The 15,726-nt window shown below is 38.5% G+C and overlaps 1 protein-coding gene across 4 annotated transcripts in view; it reads left to right on the top strand.

Annotated features, from left to right (window-relative positions):
* PDLIM3 (PDZ and LIM domain 3) overlaps positions 1 to 9,302 on the top strand; it is a 28,783-nt gene extending 19,481 nt beyond the window's left edge. For 3 of the 4 annotated variants that reach the window (XM_068969934.1, XM_068969935.1, XM_068969936.1), the window contains 3 exons: positions 5,113 to 5,243; positions 6,855 to 6,966; positions 8,382 to 9,302. In XM_068969934.1, coding sequence (XP_068826035.1) covers positions 5,113 to 5,243; positions 6,855 to 6,966; positions 8,382 to 8,571 — 433 coding nt within the window. In that variant the 3' untranslated portion in view covers positions 8,572 to 9,302. Of the gene's footprint in view, positions 1 to 3,311; positions 3,576 to 5,112; positions 5,244 to 6,854; positions 6,967 to 8,381 lie in introns of all 4 variants that reach the window. The other variant, XM_068969931.1, reaches the window with a different exon arrangement.
* Positions 9,303 to 15,726: the final 6,424 nt, after the last annotated feature.

The following is a 15,726-nucleotide window of genomic DNA, read 5'->3' on the forward strand; positions in this document are numbered from 1 at the left end:
GTGCCTAATTAGACTTCCTGAGTAGCAAGAAGAATCAGGAGCTGTTATTCCTCCTGCATACTGGCAACTTTGAACAATCCTTTTTGGCTTCTTTCAGTTTTTTCCTCCTTCATATTTCATTCTCCTCTATATCCCTTTCTATTTCCCCACATTCAACAGTTTTCCAACCCCACTCTCAATAACATTAAAAAAAAAATTGGGTTAAAAGTTAAAATGCTCTTTTACTATTGAATAAATATATATACATACATCTTCCTAAAGAAGCATAGTAAAACAGATACACTTGCATTCTTTTGAGGTTAACATAAATGTAAGCTCACTAACATGAGCTAAAGAACTCCATGAGGCCTGAGTAAAATGATATGAGTAACACAGATCTTGCTTCTGCTAAAGACCAATAACATCTAATAGCAAAATTCAGGGTAAGTCAGAGATTCAGGTACGTAATGCCCTTCTTTTATATTTTCATTTAATTCAAACATGGTGATAATGACAAGCTACTCATAATTTTTTCATTGTAAGGTGCCTTTCAATCTAGCTAAGTTTGGAAGAGGGGAGAGGAAAACCAGATATGAAAGGATTTGCTTAAAAAGCAGGTACCAGTAAACAAACCTTAAAAAATTCTAAAATTGCTTCTATTATCCTCCCTGTCTTCCTGTGGCCCCTCACTATTTGCTCTAGCTTCCGGATTTCTTGCTCTTACCAAATAATTCTTCATCAACGTGGAATTTTGAGTGGCTACTTACCAAGCAATAACTACACCATTAATAAATGACTTTTGAATCAGATGTAAGTTGGAGATACCAATATAGTCATCTCCCTGGGTCTTAATACTAGTTAGGGTTCTTTTAATGGTTTCATCGTAACTGACCCATATTAAAAGAAAAGTGTTTTCATATGAAAATATGTAAATGTTTAAAGTCAAAATTAACATTAAAAGTACATATAAGGCAGTTTATAGATCCAAGTGATAAAATACAATCCGGTTAGTGGTTTTTGGACAAGCTGCATCCGAAAGCATGTCCCCAAAAGTCCATATACACAGCAGGGAAATGAGTTCTGTGTCTAATGATCTATCCAGTTGTATGATAGTAATTGAGTGTATCATCAGCCTTCCAGGTTGCCAAGTCAATAGCTCAATGTCATGAAATTTCAGCAGTATCTACCTTTCCAAGTCACAGGAATAGGTCATGCTGACCCATGATTATCTCCGCAGTGACTAGAGTCCATGAAAACTATTTTTTAAGCATCAGTTCAAGAGCTTGTTTAAAATCGTTCCAGAAATGTATAAAAAGATAATTGTCATTTGCTTAGGTTTTATTTCCTATGTGAATAGATAGACATGTGCCCTTAAATAGAGTGACTAAGAAACTAGGAAATAGAAGACACAATCTCTGCTTAAACAAAATTATGTACACAGACATGCATGTATATAAGAACACTAATAAGAGAGGAAAAATAATATTAATTACAACTATAAAATAAGTTCTATCTGTTAGTTCTGAGTTAACCATAGTTTACATCTCCACTATCTAACACCATGCCAGGGACACAGGAAGGTCAGAGTAGTTATAAAATGCTTGTGGAAAAGGTTCACTATTTTAAGCTCCAGTCTCCCAATATTGAAATTCAGTGTCTCAAATCCCTAAATTACAATTAAATAAACTTCATTATACTGAGGTCAAATCAATATGATCCTGACTGAACTGCACTCTAACTGAAATTTCATTTCTACTCTTTTATCAACTGAAGTCAATTTCAGCAACCAGTATAGTGTTAAGCCTATGAAAATGGTGAATAAACCACTTGATATTTTTGTGTGTGATCAGCCAATTTACTGACTGAGTTTCAAACAGGTTCTCAACAGCCAGGAAGTGAAGGAGCACGTTCATATTAACCTGCTTCGTTTAGTCTGTGCAGGTCAAATCGGATAACACAACACAAAAAATTTTTTTGTAATTTATTTAGCGACATGGGTTGCCCAGACTAACCAGGCTGCAACACTGATGAAGCCAACAAAATCAATCCTCAATATATTGGGTTTGGAGTTTTTCCTCTCTGTATGGGCCTGAGGTTGACATTAACAGCCCTAGAGAGTAAATGCAGGCAAGGGGCCATACTTGAGCCCTAAGGGAACACTGACTTTGAGATAAACATGCCATATAAACTGTTCTCTGCCTTGAGTTTACAGCAACACTAACTTGCAGACATGATAGAAGCTGACATCAATGCTAATATTTCCTTTGGCTTTGTCTTAAATAACTATGCTTTAAAAAAAACACAATATATTCCATTTCTCAAAAAAATGCATTTGTCATGCTGCATTTAAAATGCATGTAGAAAAATGACTTTTAGTCATCAGCATGTCAGTTATGACTAACCTCATATCTGTAGAGAATTCTATTCATAGAGAATATGAAATTTCTGTAGTTCTTAAAATTGCATGACTGGCCTTTCTGATGTTTTGGTAAGTTCCTTTAACTTGACTTTAAAAGGAAATGAAAAATATGCATGAAAATATATATGTGCTTTCAAAATTTTGCAAGAAATAGCTGTGCATTAAAGAAATATATATACATATCTTAGCCCTAAGTTGCATCCAAAGAGTCTGAGATCACTTTATTTGCTCTCTAATTATTAATTTCAAGGTGACAAGCATTTATTGGCTATTTCTAGGACCTATATTAAGTCACCAAACAATTTCTTAATGTGTAGTCTCCACAAAATTAGAGAATTAAATAGAAAAAGTTAAAATAGTAACAAAATATTTATAAAATGTCATAAAACAATCTTTATCACATAACCTCAAGTTGCCAATTACTTTGAATTAAGCCCAACTATATTTCTGAAAATACTTATTTTGCAATGTTTAGCCTAAATATTTGATTGGATCTTCACGCTGCATATTCATATTACTATTTGTGTAGGATCATTCATTAATATTTTAATTTTAAATACTGCAGCTCAGAAATGTAAAAGGATTCCAGCTAATGCAATTCCCCTGAGCCACTTCCTTTATACACCACTCTTTTCCCATGAAGCTTTCACCTAGCAGAGTGTATTTTATAGTACAGCGGAGCCAAAAAATGCAGTATCACCGGTATCTTTTAATTCTGTGAAACTTTTTTCAATCGTGAATTTTTTAAAGTGTTCCCTTTCTAAAACAAATTCTAGCCAGAAATAAACATTTCTTTTCCACTTGGTTTAATTCACCTCTTACTTTTAACCTCTCTGTACTTGTTCTCTGTGTTCCCCTGTCTGGACTTTCTGGTTCCTGTGTTGTCTTCTGTGTGGCGTGGTCATTAACACAGCGGACGCAGTACTCCGTCCGGTGTTGACGGCGGCAGTGGGCGTAGCACCCCTTCTTCTGTCAGTACTCTTAGTACTATTTGCCCAGGTGACTTGAAAGTTGCTGCTAAGATGGCCCCTAACATTCCTTTGGAAATGGAACTTCCTGGTGTGAAGATTGTACATGCTCAATTTAATACACCCATGCAGTTGTACTCAGATGACAATATTATGGAAACACTTCAGGGTCAGGTTTCAACAGCTCTAGGGGAAACACCCTCGATGAGGTAATAAGGGTCTTTCTGAACCGTGGGCATATTAACTAAACACATGGGCAATGTCGACTTTACTGTTATCTTGTAACATTGTCTTAATCGAAAGAAAGCTTTCAAGAAAAAAAAAGTACTAAGGATTTATTGCAGATATCTAGGCCTTGTGATAATGGCAATTTGGGAAATTAAGCAAGCAGTTTTATGTGACAGATAGCAATAAAATGAAATCATGGCAGGATGAAATGCACATGTCTTTTGAAAAGCTACAATGTACTTTACAAATCTCTGGTACAGTACTTCTCAAAAGTGATTTATAATCTGAGATACTGTGTTTCTTCTTTGGGTATCAAAAACTGGGGAAGGGATGGGAGGTTCAGAGAAGTTTTAAAAGAAATGATACCTTTTGTCTCTTCTAATGGCATCTTGTGGAAGAGTTAATTATTTTTCCATTTACTATTTGTGCCATGAGTAAAGATTTGTAAGTGAATATCTCAGGCTACTAATGTAGATATCTAATTTCCATTGGTCTCTATTTTGACTAATTTCTTCATTATGCATATTTGTTCAAAGTACTTTTCAATTAAAAAGATTAGAAGTTAAAACCTAATTACTTCTTTCAATATTATAGAACCATTATAAAGTATTATGATGCTTACAAGTGCTATGTAACAATATCCCAAAGATAGCCCTTGGGATGAGATAATAATAGCATAATGTATTTCAAAGCCATTTGCAAGGAGCTTCAGATAGGTAAGATGATTATTTCCAAATATGATATAGGCAATAAAAATTTGTGCAAATAGCAACTACCTTTTCTAGATAATGCAATTAAATGACAAAATAGTAAAATATTACAGTGCCTGACATGTATTTTTATTGTGGCATTTTTTATTGTTCATCATGAATATATTTGTAGAAAGTCTATTAAAATATATCATCTATCATTTTTGTAAATGAATTATAATGTAGCTATTTAGTAGCCTATACAACTGACTTCTGTGTGAAAGTCACTATATTATGCGTTTTCAAACACTGACAAGTTGAATTCTTCGATTTACAAGCAAAATGTTACCTTGATTCAGGAGTTAACAAAACTAAATCATATTTGATATTTGGTTTAATATCAAAATTGAATCTGAATTTTATTAACATCTTTATGACTGAGATAAACTGGGCTCACTCATGCACTTTCTATCACACATATGTGGTCTTTTATTTCTAAAAGGTTAATTTTGTTCACATTGTAATTATATATCCATCAGACGCATGCATTATTTTTTAAATTACTATTTCCTAACAACATTTCAGTTGCCCTCCAAAAGATTCTTCCACATGGAGAAGTGCTGAAGTGACCCCCAGGTTAATCAATGATATTTTTAAGGCAACCCGTGTGAATTCACATTATACTTAGCTGTAATAGAAATTAACTTGAGAATACGGAATCTCTGTTCGGGAGTTGCTATAAATATAGCAGTCACTGCTTATTGATATCTTGTGTCTTCCTGCGCATACGCACGCTCCTGATGCGGCTTGGCCCGCCATGTTGTTTCAGTGAACCCACGGCCTCCGTGCCCCCCGAGTCGGATGTGTACCGGATGCTCCACGACAATCGGAATGAACCTAGTCAGCCTCGCCAGTCGGGCTCCTTCAGGGTGCTCCAGGAACTAGTGAACGATGGCCCTGGTGAGCAGTCCGTGAATGTCTGCTGAGACATTGTTGACAGAGGTTATTGCAAGGGTCAGGGGAGGGGAGGGCAGCAAGCATAATGGGAATGAAAGTCTAAAAATTTATTTTCATCAGTCATCAAATGACTCTTTGCTGTAAAAGGATTTGGTGTTGCCTGGTTTAGGAGGAGAACATCCAGAACATATTTAAGGAGCCATCAACTTGATGGCAAAAGATCATCAAAGATAAATCCTATCTCAGTAGTCATAAAATACTGCAAGATTTCTCAGCCTCCCCCTTATCCAAGGCTATCATAATCATCAAATTTTTAGATAACACTGGAATGAACACTCGCTTTGTCCCAAATCCTGTGCCGAGCTGCTTTGCACATGTAATCATTTAATCCCCACAATAACTCAGTGAGGTAGGAGCTATTATTTCCCTTATTTAACAAAAGAGAAAATGAGGCATAGAGAGGGTGGATTTGCACAAAGCCACACAGCCAGTAAGAAACAGAGTTGGGTCTCCAGCCCACGCCTGGGGTCTCCAGAGTTCATGCTCTTACCAATGATTTTCTGTGTCCAAAAGATATATACTGTCCTTCAGAAGTTGCACAGAAATGCAAAATGCCCCATTAGTATAGCCATTATTAAAAAAATGGAAAGGAAGTGTTGTTGAGGATGTGGAGAAATGGGGACCCTTGTGCACTGCTGATGGGGAATATGAAATGGTGCAGCCACTGGGAAAAACAGTATGGCAGTTCCTCAAAAAGTGAAACAGAATTGCCACGGGATCCTGCAATTCCACTCCTAGATGTATGCTCAGAAGAACTGGAAGCAGGGACTCAAACCAATACTTATGCACCAGCATCCACAGAATTATTCACAACATCCACATTATTCACAACAGCCAGAAGTTGGGAACAACCTAAATGTCTATTTACACATGAATGGAAAAACATAATGTGGTATATATCCATAAAGTATGCTATTATTCAGTCTTAAAAGGGAATGAAAATTCTGATATATGCTGCAACATGGATGAACCTTGAAAACATTCTGCTAAATAAAATAAACCAGGGACATAGAGACAGATATAGCATGATTCCATTTATATGAGGACCTTAGAACAGTCCAGTAATAGGGACAGAAAGTATAATAGAGGACACCAGGGTCTGGAAGGAGAGTGAAATACAGAGTTAATGTTTCCTGGTTACAGACTTTCTGTTTTAGATGATGAAAATATTCTAGAAGTAGGTATCAGTGATGGCTGCACAAAATTGTGACCATACTTAATGCTACTGAATTACACACTTAAAATGGCAAAGATGGTCCATTTTATGCTATGTATATTTTACCACAATTTAAAAAAAGAAAGATGCAAAATGTTCTCTGTTCCTTTGGGCATTTGGTAACAGCTCCCTACAACAACAGTTTTTTAACTAATGTTGTTTCCTAAGGTCCTGTTTCAGAATAAATTATGCTTGAAGGAACCCTGGTTCTTTCCAAATGATCATTGTGGGTAGGGTTAAGAATTCCTCAGGTTAAAGTGCACACCTTAAAATAGAAGCAAAGTATCAACGGTAGCCAGCTGCTCCCTGGCCATAAATGGAAGCACTTTGCTTTTCAGATGACCGTCCCGCTGGAACTCGGAGCGTGAGGGCTCCAGTCACAAAGGTCCATGGCGGCACTGGCGGCACGCAGAAGATGCCATTCTGTGACAAGTGCGGGAGTGGCATCGTGTAAGTTTCGTTTTCAACCCCAAATTCACCATCAGTCTTGGCGTCAGTTCCCTACTTCCTCTAGAAGAGACTTGAAGTTTTACAAAAGACAAATTTCTATTCAGTGAACTGAAATATAAATGTCCACAACACTGAGGGCAGTCTGACCAGAAATCCTTTTAGGTGTACCCCCAAATTAGCATAGAAGGTGAACTGGAAATCCTGACTTATAATTTCAGGTATATGTTTGTAAAAGGAAAATGCCCCAGAAGTATATCCTAAAAGTCGTTTCCGAGAATCATGACTTCACTTCAAAAAGCCCTCCCTTTGTTGATGCAGAGTCTTTAAATTCTTCCTTTTCTGTATAAACCCAGGAAAACAAATATGGGGGTCACCCAGTTGTTCATTAAAACACATTATCCTTAGTCAGTTTCTTAAAAGTTGCACAAATACTGAAATATGATCTTTAGACACACAGTCAGCTTCCATTTTAAGGGGCTTTAGGTGTAAGTAGCCACCCTTGCTAGGTTCAGATCGTCAGGTGAACCCGATCATTGCAGTCCCTCCACCTCCTGGCCCGGGGGAGCACGTCTTCCATCCCCTTTTTCTGTTCCCCTGTCACACTGAGGAGCTATCAGTGTAGTCACCCAGGAGGCATCCCAGGAGGGTAGGGGAAGGAGATAAGCCTGCTTATAGCATAGAGGGGGCTGGGAGACAGAGAAACTAGCAGGACAGGGGGTTGGGGGCAGAGAGGACCTCGTAACACACGACAGGTCGTGATGTTACCCAAAGTATTGGGGTGGCCAAAAAGTTTGTTTGGGTTTTTCCATATGCCGCAATGGACAAACCCGAAAGGACTTTTTTTGGCCAATCCAACAACTGTTGCTCCCAAGTTGGAGTAAACTGTCTCAACAGTTTACTGTCGAAATGCAAGTGTACCCACCCATGGAAATTCCATCTCTGCCCTTTGACGTGTTCTGTGTTCCATAGCGTGGACGCTGGACCACCAAGCTAGACAGTTTAAGCAGAGGGACTTTGGTTGTATAGACAACAACCTTGGTCACAATCCGATTCCTTTGCAGAGGATTGATTATCTGCATCATCTCTCCTGCTTCCAAAGAAACAATGGGGAGAGATCATGAAGTAAGATCCTATCATTTCTCTAAAAAGAAAAGAAAAGAAAGAAAATTTGTTTGAAAAAAAAAAAGCTGAAAAATATTCACACGTGAACAACAGAGAGAAACCCATGCAGGTTTATTGTTGTCTTGGCTCTCCCTGGTAACTGCATCAGTTCCACAGCTGCGCCCAGTTTTACAGCTATTCTTTCCTGAATGTGAAACACCTGCCTTATCTGTAGTGTTGTCTCCCTTTCGGTCATATTTTTGGCTGTATGTGTGTGTGTGTGTGTTCACGAGGGTCTCCTTTTTCCCCACCAGTGGTGCGGTTGTGAAAGCGCGGGACAAATACCGGCATCCAGAGTGCTTCGTGTGTGCAGACTGTAACCTCAACCTCAAACAGAAGGGCTACTTCTTCGTGGAGGGGGAGCTGTACTGCGAAACTCATGCCCGGGCCCGCATGAGGCCCCCAGAGGGCTACGACACAGTCACCCTTTATCCCAAAGCTTAAGTCTTGAGCAGAACCAGCACGCACACACCCACGCGCATCCACACAGGCTGGTGTTAATGGCTTTGGGGCAGATTTATAGCAAAGTGTTGACGCCAAATCTAGAACCAAGATTTTAGACACTTACTGTATTTTTAGGAGAAAGAATCGGAGGTACATGCCTGTTGTAACACAAACATGCATTCAACTGTTTGGGGGGGGAGCTTAGCAATAACTTAATGGCATTTAAAGCAATAATTTTTTCATGCCATTCTCCACAGTTTCCATTTATATTATTATGACCATCAAACGTAAACATCAAGATATTTGGGGAGTCCAATTGTCTTTCCTTAACCAGCTGATTTTGCAATTCTAGTAAATACCAAATGACAATCTTGTATTCTAACAAAACCTGCAGTGTCTGTTATCTGTTTCAACAATTACAGTGCATGTCAGAAATTTTCTAGATCTCTCTAGTTTCATATTCAACAGTCATACTGCTGGATGCAACATAACATAATAAATACATAAAATATTTTAAAAATACCTAACAAAGTGGCACTCGCTGAATTCAGATAAAATCAACATTCCAATGAGGGAGCCCAGTCCTAATTTGTCATGTACAACCTGAGTTGTACATGAGTGATAACTCGGATATTTTAAGGTAAAAAATATGGTTTCTTTAATTTTTATAACTCATTTGCTCTTTCTTATGAGCCCACAATTTCTGCTGATTGGAGGGGCAGTTTTAAATTTGCTAGTTAAAGGTGATACAGTCTCAGATTAAAACTGTTTCTGTTGCTTTGAAATAGTCTCTTTCATTTTAAATGTCTCTTTCAGATAAATATTCAAAGTTCAGACTCCATCAAGGCTAGTTCTTTATTCTCAAGGCTCACCACCACCATCTTCACTTCCCAAAGGTGGCACCTCCAAGAGGAGACATTCAGGGGACCCTCTGGGGAGGAGAGGGGCTGCTGCGTTCCTGGGGTCCTGCTTGTATTCTCTGCTGAAAATCCATGGTTCCACTTGTGCTGTTTTCTCAACATAGTTGGAACCAGGCAACAAGCCGCCTTTACCATCACCTCCAAAAGCCTCAGCTCAGCTTTCCCTGGAGTCATGGTTTCTTTGCATCTCAGACACGAGCCCCATCTGGCCCCTGGCTCAGCTCGGGCACCTTGCCCTTCACCATGGTGGTGCCATGGCAATGCCCCCTGACATGCATGTCTTACCTACTTCCCAAGCTTGTCCCTGGGGACAAAGGAGAAGTTACGAAACTGTACTCTCCAAGTATAAACCATGGGAACCAGCAGGCTGGGGAGGTGGGAACTGTCTCAGGTCCTTGGTCTCACCCCCTTGTCACAAAGCCATGTCTACCCGACTGCAGCTGCTGCCTCTGGGCTGGGAGCAAGGATCCTCCTATTGTCCCAGATGGAAACTAGGGCCCGTGTTGTACTGCTCTGGGATTCTCCTAAACTTCTCTGATTATTTCTGACTCTGACCGGTCTGGGGTTTTGAACTAGTGACACAAGACAGAATACCTGCCCCACCCCTTTGGGCCATTTGAGATAGAAACCGGAACCCCTGCACCAAAACACGAATTCATCCACAGAGCAATTCAAAGGAAATAGAAAACTATGTGATCAAAGAAATGATTGTGTTCAAACACATTACTTTTTTGGTTCAGATGTTATTTTTAATTTTTTTTTTCTGGGAAGGACATAATCTTAAAAGTTTGGAAGCTAGAGAGCAAAGGAGTGGGAACTGATTTAGGAAAGCTGAGAAAGTTAAAATCCAAAGCAGCAATGGAGAAAACTGAAGACTCAACCCCAAATCTTGAAAAGGCGAGGGAACTGATAATATAGGCATTTCTAGACTAGGGGATAAAGGTAGGGTTAATGATAATGAGGGTCATGGACAAGCTGTTTGAGAAGCACTTAATCCCCACTGTATCCCCTCTCTGCCACTCTCTCACACACCCATAGCCTTTCCTAGTGGAAGTTCGCCTGGTATTATCTGGAGAAAGTAAAACAGCATTTCCGGAGTCAGGAAGCAAAGTTGAGGGTACGTGTACCATACTAAAAAGAAGTTAAGTAAGAATGAAAGACTCATGAGAAGAAAAGTGTACATTAGACATTATGCTATACATTAATGCATACTTTATGTTAGATATCAGACAGTATTTTCCTTAAAATTATATTTTACATATTTTATAATGACATTAAGTTCAGATGTTCAATAATGAGGGGGAAAAGTAGTACAGTTTGAAAAACAGTAGTAGCATAGCTCTAATCTGAAATTCAGGAGCCATATGGCTTAAAGCTGATAATTCAGTCTATGTGACTAAGGTTTGTGATTATTGTTGTTTAGTCACTAGGTCATGTCCAACTCTTTGCAACCTCCTGGACTGTAGCCTATCAGGCTCCTTTGTCTATGGGATTTCCCAGGCAAGAATACAGGAGTGAGTTGCCGTTTCCTGCTCCAGGGGATCTTCCTTACCCAGGATCCAACTCGTGTGTCCTGCATTGGCAGACAGATTCTTTACCTGGGAAGCCCCAAGGCTTATGAAGCAAATTCTCAAATTGTATGTTCATTATTTTTAATTAAAATTATTCTTTTGATGATTAAACCTAGAATTTGAACATAAAGATAAATTTATGACAATTAACCAGTAGAAATGAATGCAATATAAAAATCATTTTAAAACATACAAAGTACAGGGTGAAAATAGCAATGTTAAAATAGAAAGGAATTAAAACTTTTTAAAAAAGTAAACAAATAAGAAAGCAATATTTCTGCCTGTACTAGCACTTTGTCTTTCAATAATGAATTCACACCTGGGCTTATATAGGAATTCATGCCACAGACAAAGAATGCAAACCGGTTTTTATTTGGCTCTCAGAATACTATATCTTCTGAGAAAACAGATTAGTCACTGTTTTTAATATTTATAAGCTTATTAAAACCAGCAGTGATCAATGAAATCATCTCTGTTTAACAACTCTAGGCTCATGATTAACTAAATTGCTCTTTTTTCAGAGTAAACCCAGGATAGAGTTGCCACACCCTCTACCAATGGGACAACTGTTTGAATAAAAAACAGTTCTGGTTATCACATACATTTGCCCCTGTGTAAGCAAAGTAAAGTTAATGGCTAATATGATATGCAAACAGTTCATTTATCTCTACATAAGATAATCTAAAGTTTGTCCATCACAGGAACATTCCAAGATAGGCAGGATGGAGCTTGGGGGTTCTTCTACTAACAACCTGAGTTGCAAAAGTTTGTCAAGCTGTCTAAACAGATTTGATTTTAGCCTTGAGAAACTACTACTTTATAACCATTACTCTTTATTACCATGTCATCATGGCCTAATGTCCTTTTTTTTTTACTTATGCTGTGCTATCTGAATCTTAAGCATAAAAAACAAAATTGGAGAAAGATTGAGAGCATTCAGATAATTCAAGCAAATAAACCATTTACTCTATCTACATGAATATTTCAAGATAATTGTCTTAAGCTTCTATTCATGTTGGAGAGCACTCAATAAATACTTAGTTGACCCCTTACCAAGTAAGATATGTTGACACCGAACCCAACAAAATGGATTTTTGAATACACTGGCTATATTTACAAACTGACATTTTCAAGCTAGCTAGAATGCTTCATGTGGTGAAGGTTAAAACAAAGCACCTATCAGAAGTGGTTGCTTTATCACAATTTCTTTCATTCAAATTTTGTAGTAATGTTATTCATCACACTTCAGAAGGGCATAAAATGATTACATACAAGTTGTTTCTGAGCCAAGGGCAAGAATATATTGCAGAGTCTCAGACCTACCTCTTATGAGATCAAATTCCCATTTTATCTCCTTTCCTGAAGTAGAGAGGATTGAAAAACACAACATGAATTACCTATCATGTGTATATATGCTAAAGTGCACGTGTATCTGTGGTTCACTAACGCACCAAGGTTATGCTACTAATGTGGCATGAAAGAGCCTGCTTTGTGTACCATGATGCCTCACACAGGGGCACATGCTGTTCCGCCTACCCCTTCACACATCTGGGCTCCAGATGCTGCTGAGTTCCCGAGGCCTTCAGCCTTGACCCTTCCGGAACCCTGCTTCATGTCTCAAACCTTGTCGCTCCTCCACATGAAGACAGTCCTTGATTCCAGTGCTGCTTCTGCCAGCCAATGGAAAAGACTAATTGCCACTAACAAGTACTATTAATTTTCTACTTGCCCCCTTTATGTCAAATCAAATATTTGTGTCTTATTCTGAAGACAGCCCTTTAATCTAAAAAAAAAAAAAAAAGACTTCAAGGGTAGGAATTCTAGACATATGGAATACTTCAAGGGTAGGAATTCTAGATATATGGGAAAAAAAGTTGGAAAGAGAACTTGAGGAATAGAGTAATGCACGTGATCTGGACCAATAAGGACCAAGTCTCTCTCTCTCTCTCTCCTTTTTTTTCTGACTGTGCTAGGTCTTTGTTGCTACACATGGGCTTTCTCTAGATGCTGCGAGCGAGACTACTCTATAGTAGTAGCCACACTACTCTATAGTGTGGCACATGGCCTTAGTTGCCCCAAATCATGTGGAATCTTCCTGGACCCAGGAATTGCACCCATGTCCCTTGCATTGGCAGACAGATTCTTAACCACTGGATTACCAGGAAAGTCCAGACCAACAGTCTCTTTGACCTTAGGAAGGTTTGTCCAATCTGTAGAGATGATGATACTGAGCTTGGCTCTCTGACAGAGGCTGAAGCAATATGGAATGCACTTTCTCTGAAATGAGGCACTTCCATTAGATAAGATGTATTTGTGAATCTTACAGAGGGTGCCTATTTTTCCCACTCAGTCTTTCTGTGTCATGGACTCTTCTCAGCCTGCAAGTATGCTCACATACTCTTCACCATGCTAAAACTCTCTTTCCCTTATATCTATCCCTTCTCAAGCTCCCTTGATAATCCTCTGTGTATCTCTTTAGTCCAGGCAGATCAACTCCACTTTCTGAGTTTCCCCACTACACCACTATTTATAAGTCCCCTAAGGCAGCAATCAGCTTCCTAAGAGCCAAAGCTACTGGCTATTCTTAGTGAGTTGTGGGGTCTATTCTCCTATATAGACGAAATCAGGTTAAAATTAACTCCAAAAGATACCTAAAGATGGCTGTGGATTTGCATTTGCACGTAGTAGCCTTTGAGATGGCCCAGTAGCCATACAAGACGTTAGTCACCAGCACAGAGTTCCCCTGACCAAAGCACTAACCTCATGACAATTGTCCAAATTTACCATGTCCCTCGTGGCTCATCTGGTAAGAATTCGCCTGCAATGTGGGAGACCTGGGTTTGATCCCTGGGTTGGGAAGATCCCCTGGAGAAGGGAAAGGCTACCCACTCCAGTATTCTGGCCTGGAGAATTCCATGGACTGTATAGTCCATGGGGTCTCAAAGAGTCAGACACGACTGAGCGACTTTCACTCACTCACTCACTTGGTCACTTTTTCACACTACTATAGACCTCAGCTATGATTAATGATAGCCTTGTGATCTCAGGGTTCTAAAAAGATCTTCTGGAGCTAAAACCCCAGAAGCATTTCAGTCTGGTAATAAATTGCTAAGAATAGCTTTGACTAGCTTGTTTTTGTGCAAGCTCTTGAATTTGTTCCAGATTCTTGATTCTGCAGCTGTTAGTCAACAGGTGAAAATGGATTCCGTAAGAAGAGCTACTATTTGAAGATTCTGAAATATTGTGACTCACAGATTTAAAAACAAACAAACTGGCAGTACAGATTTTAATTCCAACCTTTAGCAATGAGCTTCACAATAAAACATAAATAAACAAATCAGACATTTTCACAGCAGTTTCCAGACTGACTGACATGTATGGCCAGGGAAGGCATATCCCCTGACAGAAAATTCTCCACCGTCCACCTGATATGAGGTCAAATGAAATAGGAACAGTCTCACCATACTGAGAAAATAGTACAGGTGACATGTGACACCATATCAGGGAAACAAACTTTTAGTTCTAACATTAATATTTATACCTCCTCTATACTTCTGTAAAATTTAGATGAAATGTTGTCCTATATCATAAAACTGTGATTTGCTATGGGTAAAAACAAAACAAAACAAAACAAAATAAACTGATTTGTGGCAAAACTATGGTTTCAGAATCAAGAAGTCTAGCACTGACCAGTTAGGAGAGTTTTTGAAAAGTTCCTAAACCTTCCCATGTTTCAGTGTTTTCCATACAAATCTGGAAAATAACATTTTTCCATGAAATTCCACACTTCTCAATACCATGAAGTATAAGCTAAGAATATTTCACCAAAAATTTAATTATTGGGGCAATAATTACACTAGGGAGGGAAAAAATTGAGCATCCCTCAGAGTAAGTGTTTTGATTCTAAACTTTGCTCACCAATTTCAGCTGGGATCATCAACCTTTTTAGTGTCACAGGCCCAGAACTATGATAGGTGGGGCCACGAGTAATCAGATAAGACTTCCCTGGACATACATTCACAAATGCAATAAATACTCCCCAAAGTGACCAAATACGTCCATTTTGGGGGTGACAGTTTCTCTCCTTAACCATCCAGTTTCTCTCTCTCACCAAAAAACAGGGTCTCCACGTGTCTCTTGGTGTGAGGCCCTCACAAGGGGCCTCTTCTGAGGGGATACCACTCATATCGTAGACACTTTAATTATTAAAGATATTTTTTAAATGTATTATAACTTTGTTGGCTCCAAAGATGGGCTTGTTGTATATTAATGATAATGATTTTTGGACAAATAAATTATTTTTAAAAGTTATTCTTTAGTTTACAAAAGAGAAATGAAGCTTGTAATCAAATGATCTTGTTGACCTAACATCTAAAATCAACTGAACTTCTAAGTAAAGAACTGCTGCTCTCATTGATGAATTGATTGGGAAGTATCTTAAAATTAGAGTAGACATCTACTGAAATTAGCACACTGGCCAACTTTGAGTTTTTTGATACTGTAGCTCTTATCATCTCCTTTTTTATATCCTGTACTGAACGGTTTGGTTGAATCATCTTATGTAAATCTACAAGTAATTTCTGTGCACACATCTGCCATCCTAACCCACAAACATGACACAGACAAAGCAGCTATTGTAGAATATTACGTTATATTAATTATCA

This window comes from Capricornis sumatraensis, chromosome 4 (assembly GCF_032405125.1).
Source record: "Capricornis sumatraensis isolate serow.1 chromosome 4, serow.2, whole genome shotgun sequence".
NCBI lineage: Eukaryota > Metazoa > Chordata > Mammalia > Artiodactyla > Bovidae > Capricornis > Capricornis sumatraensis.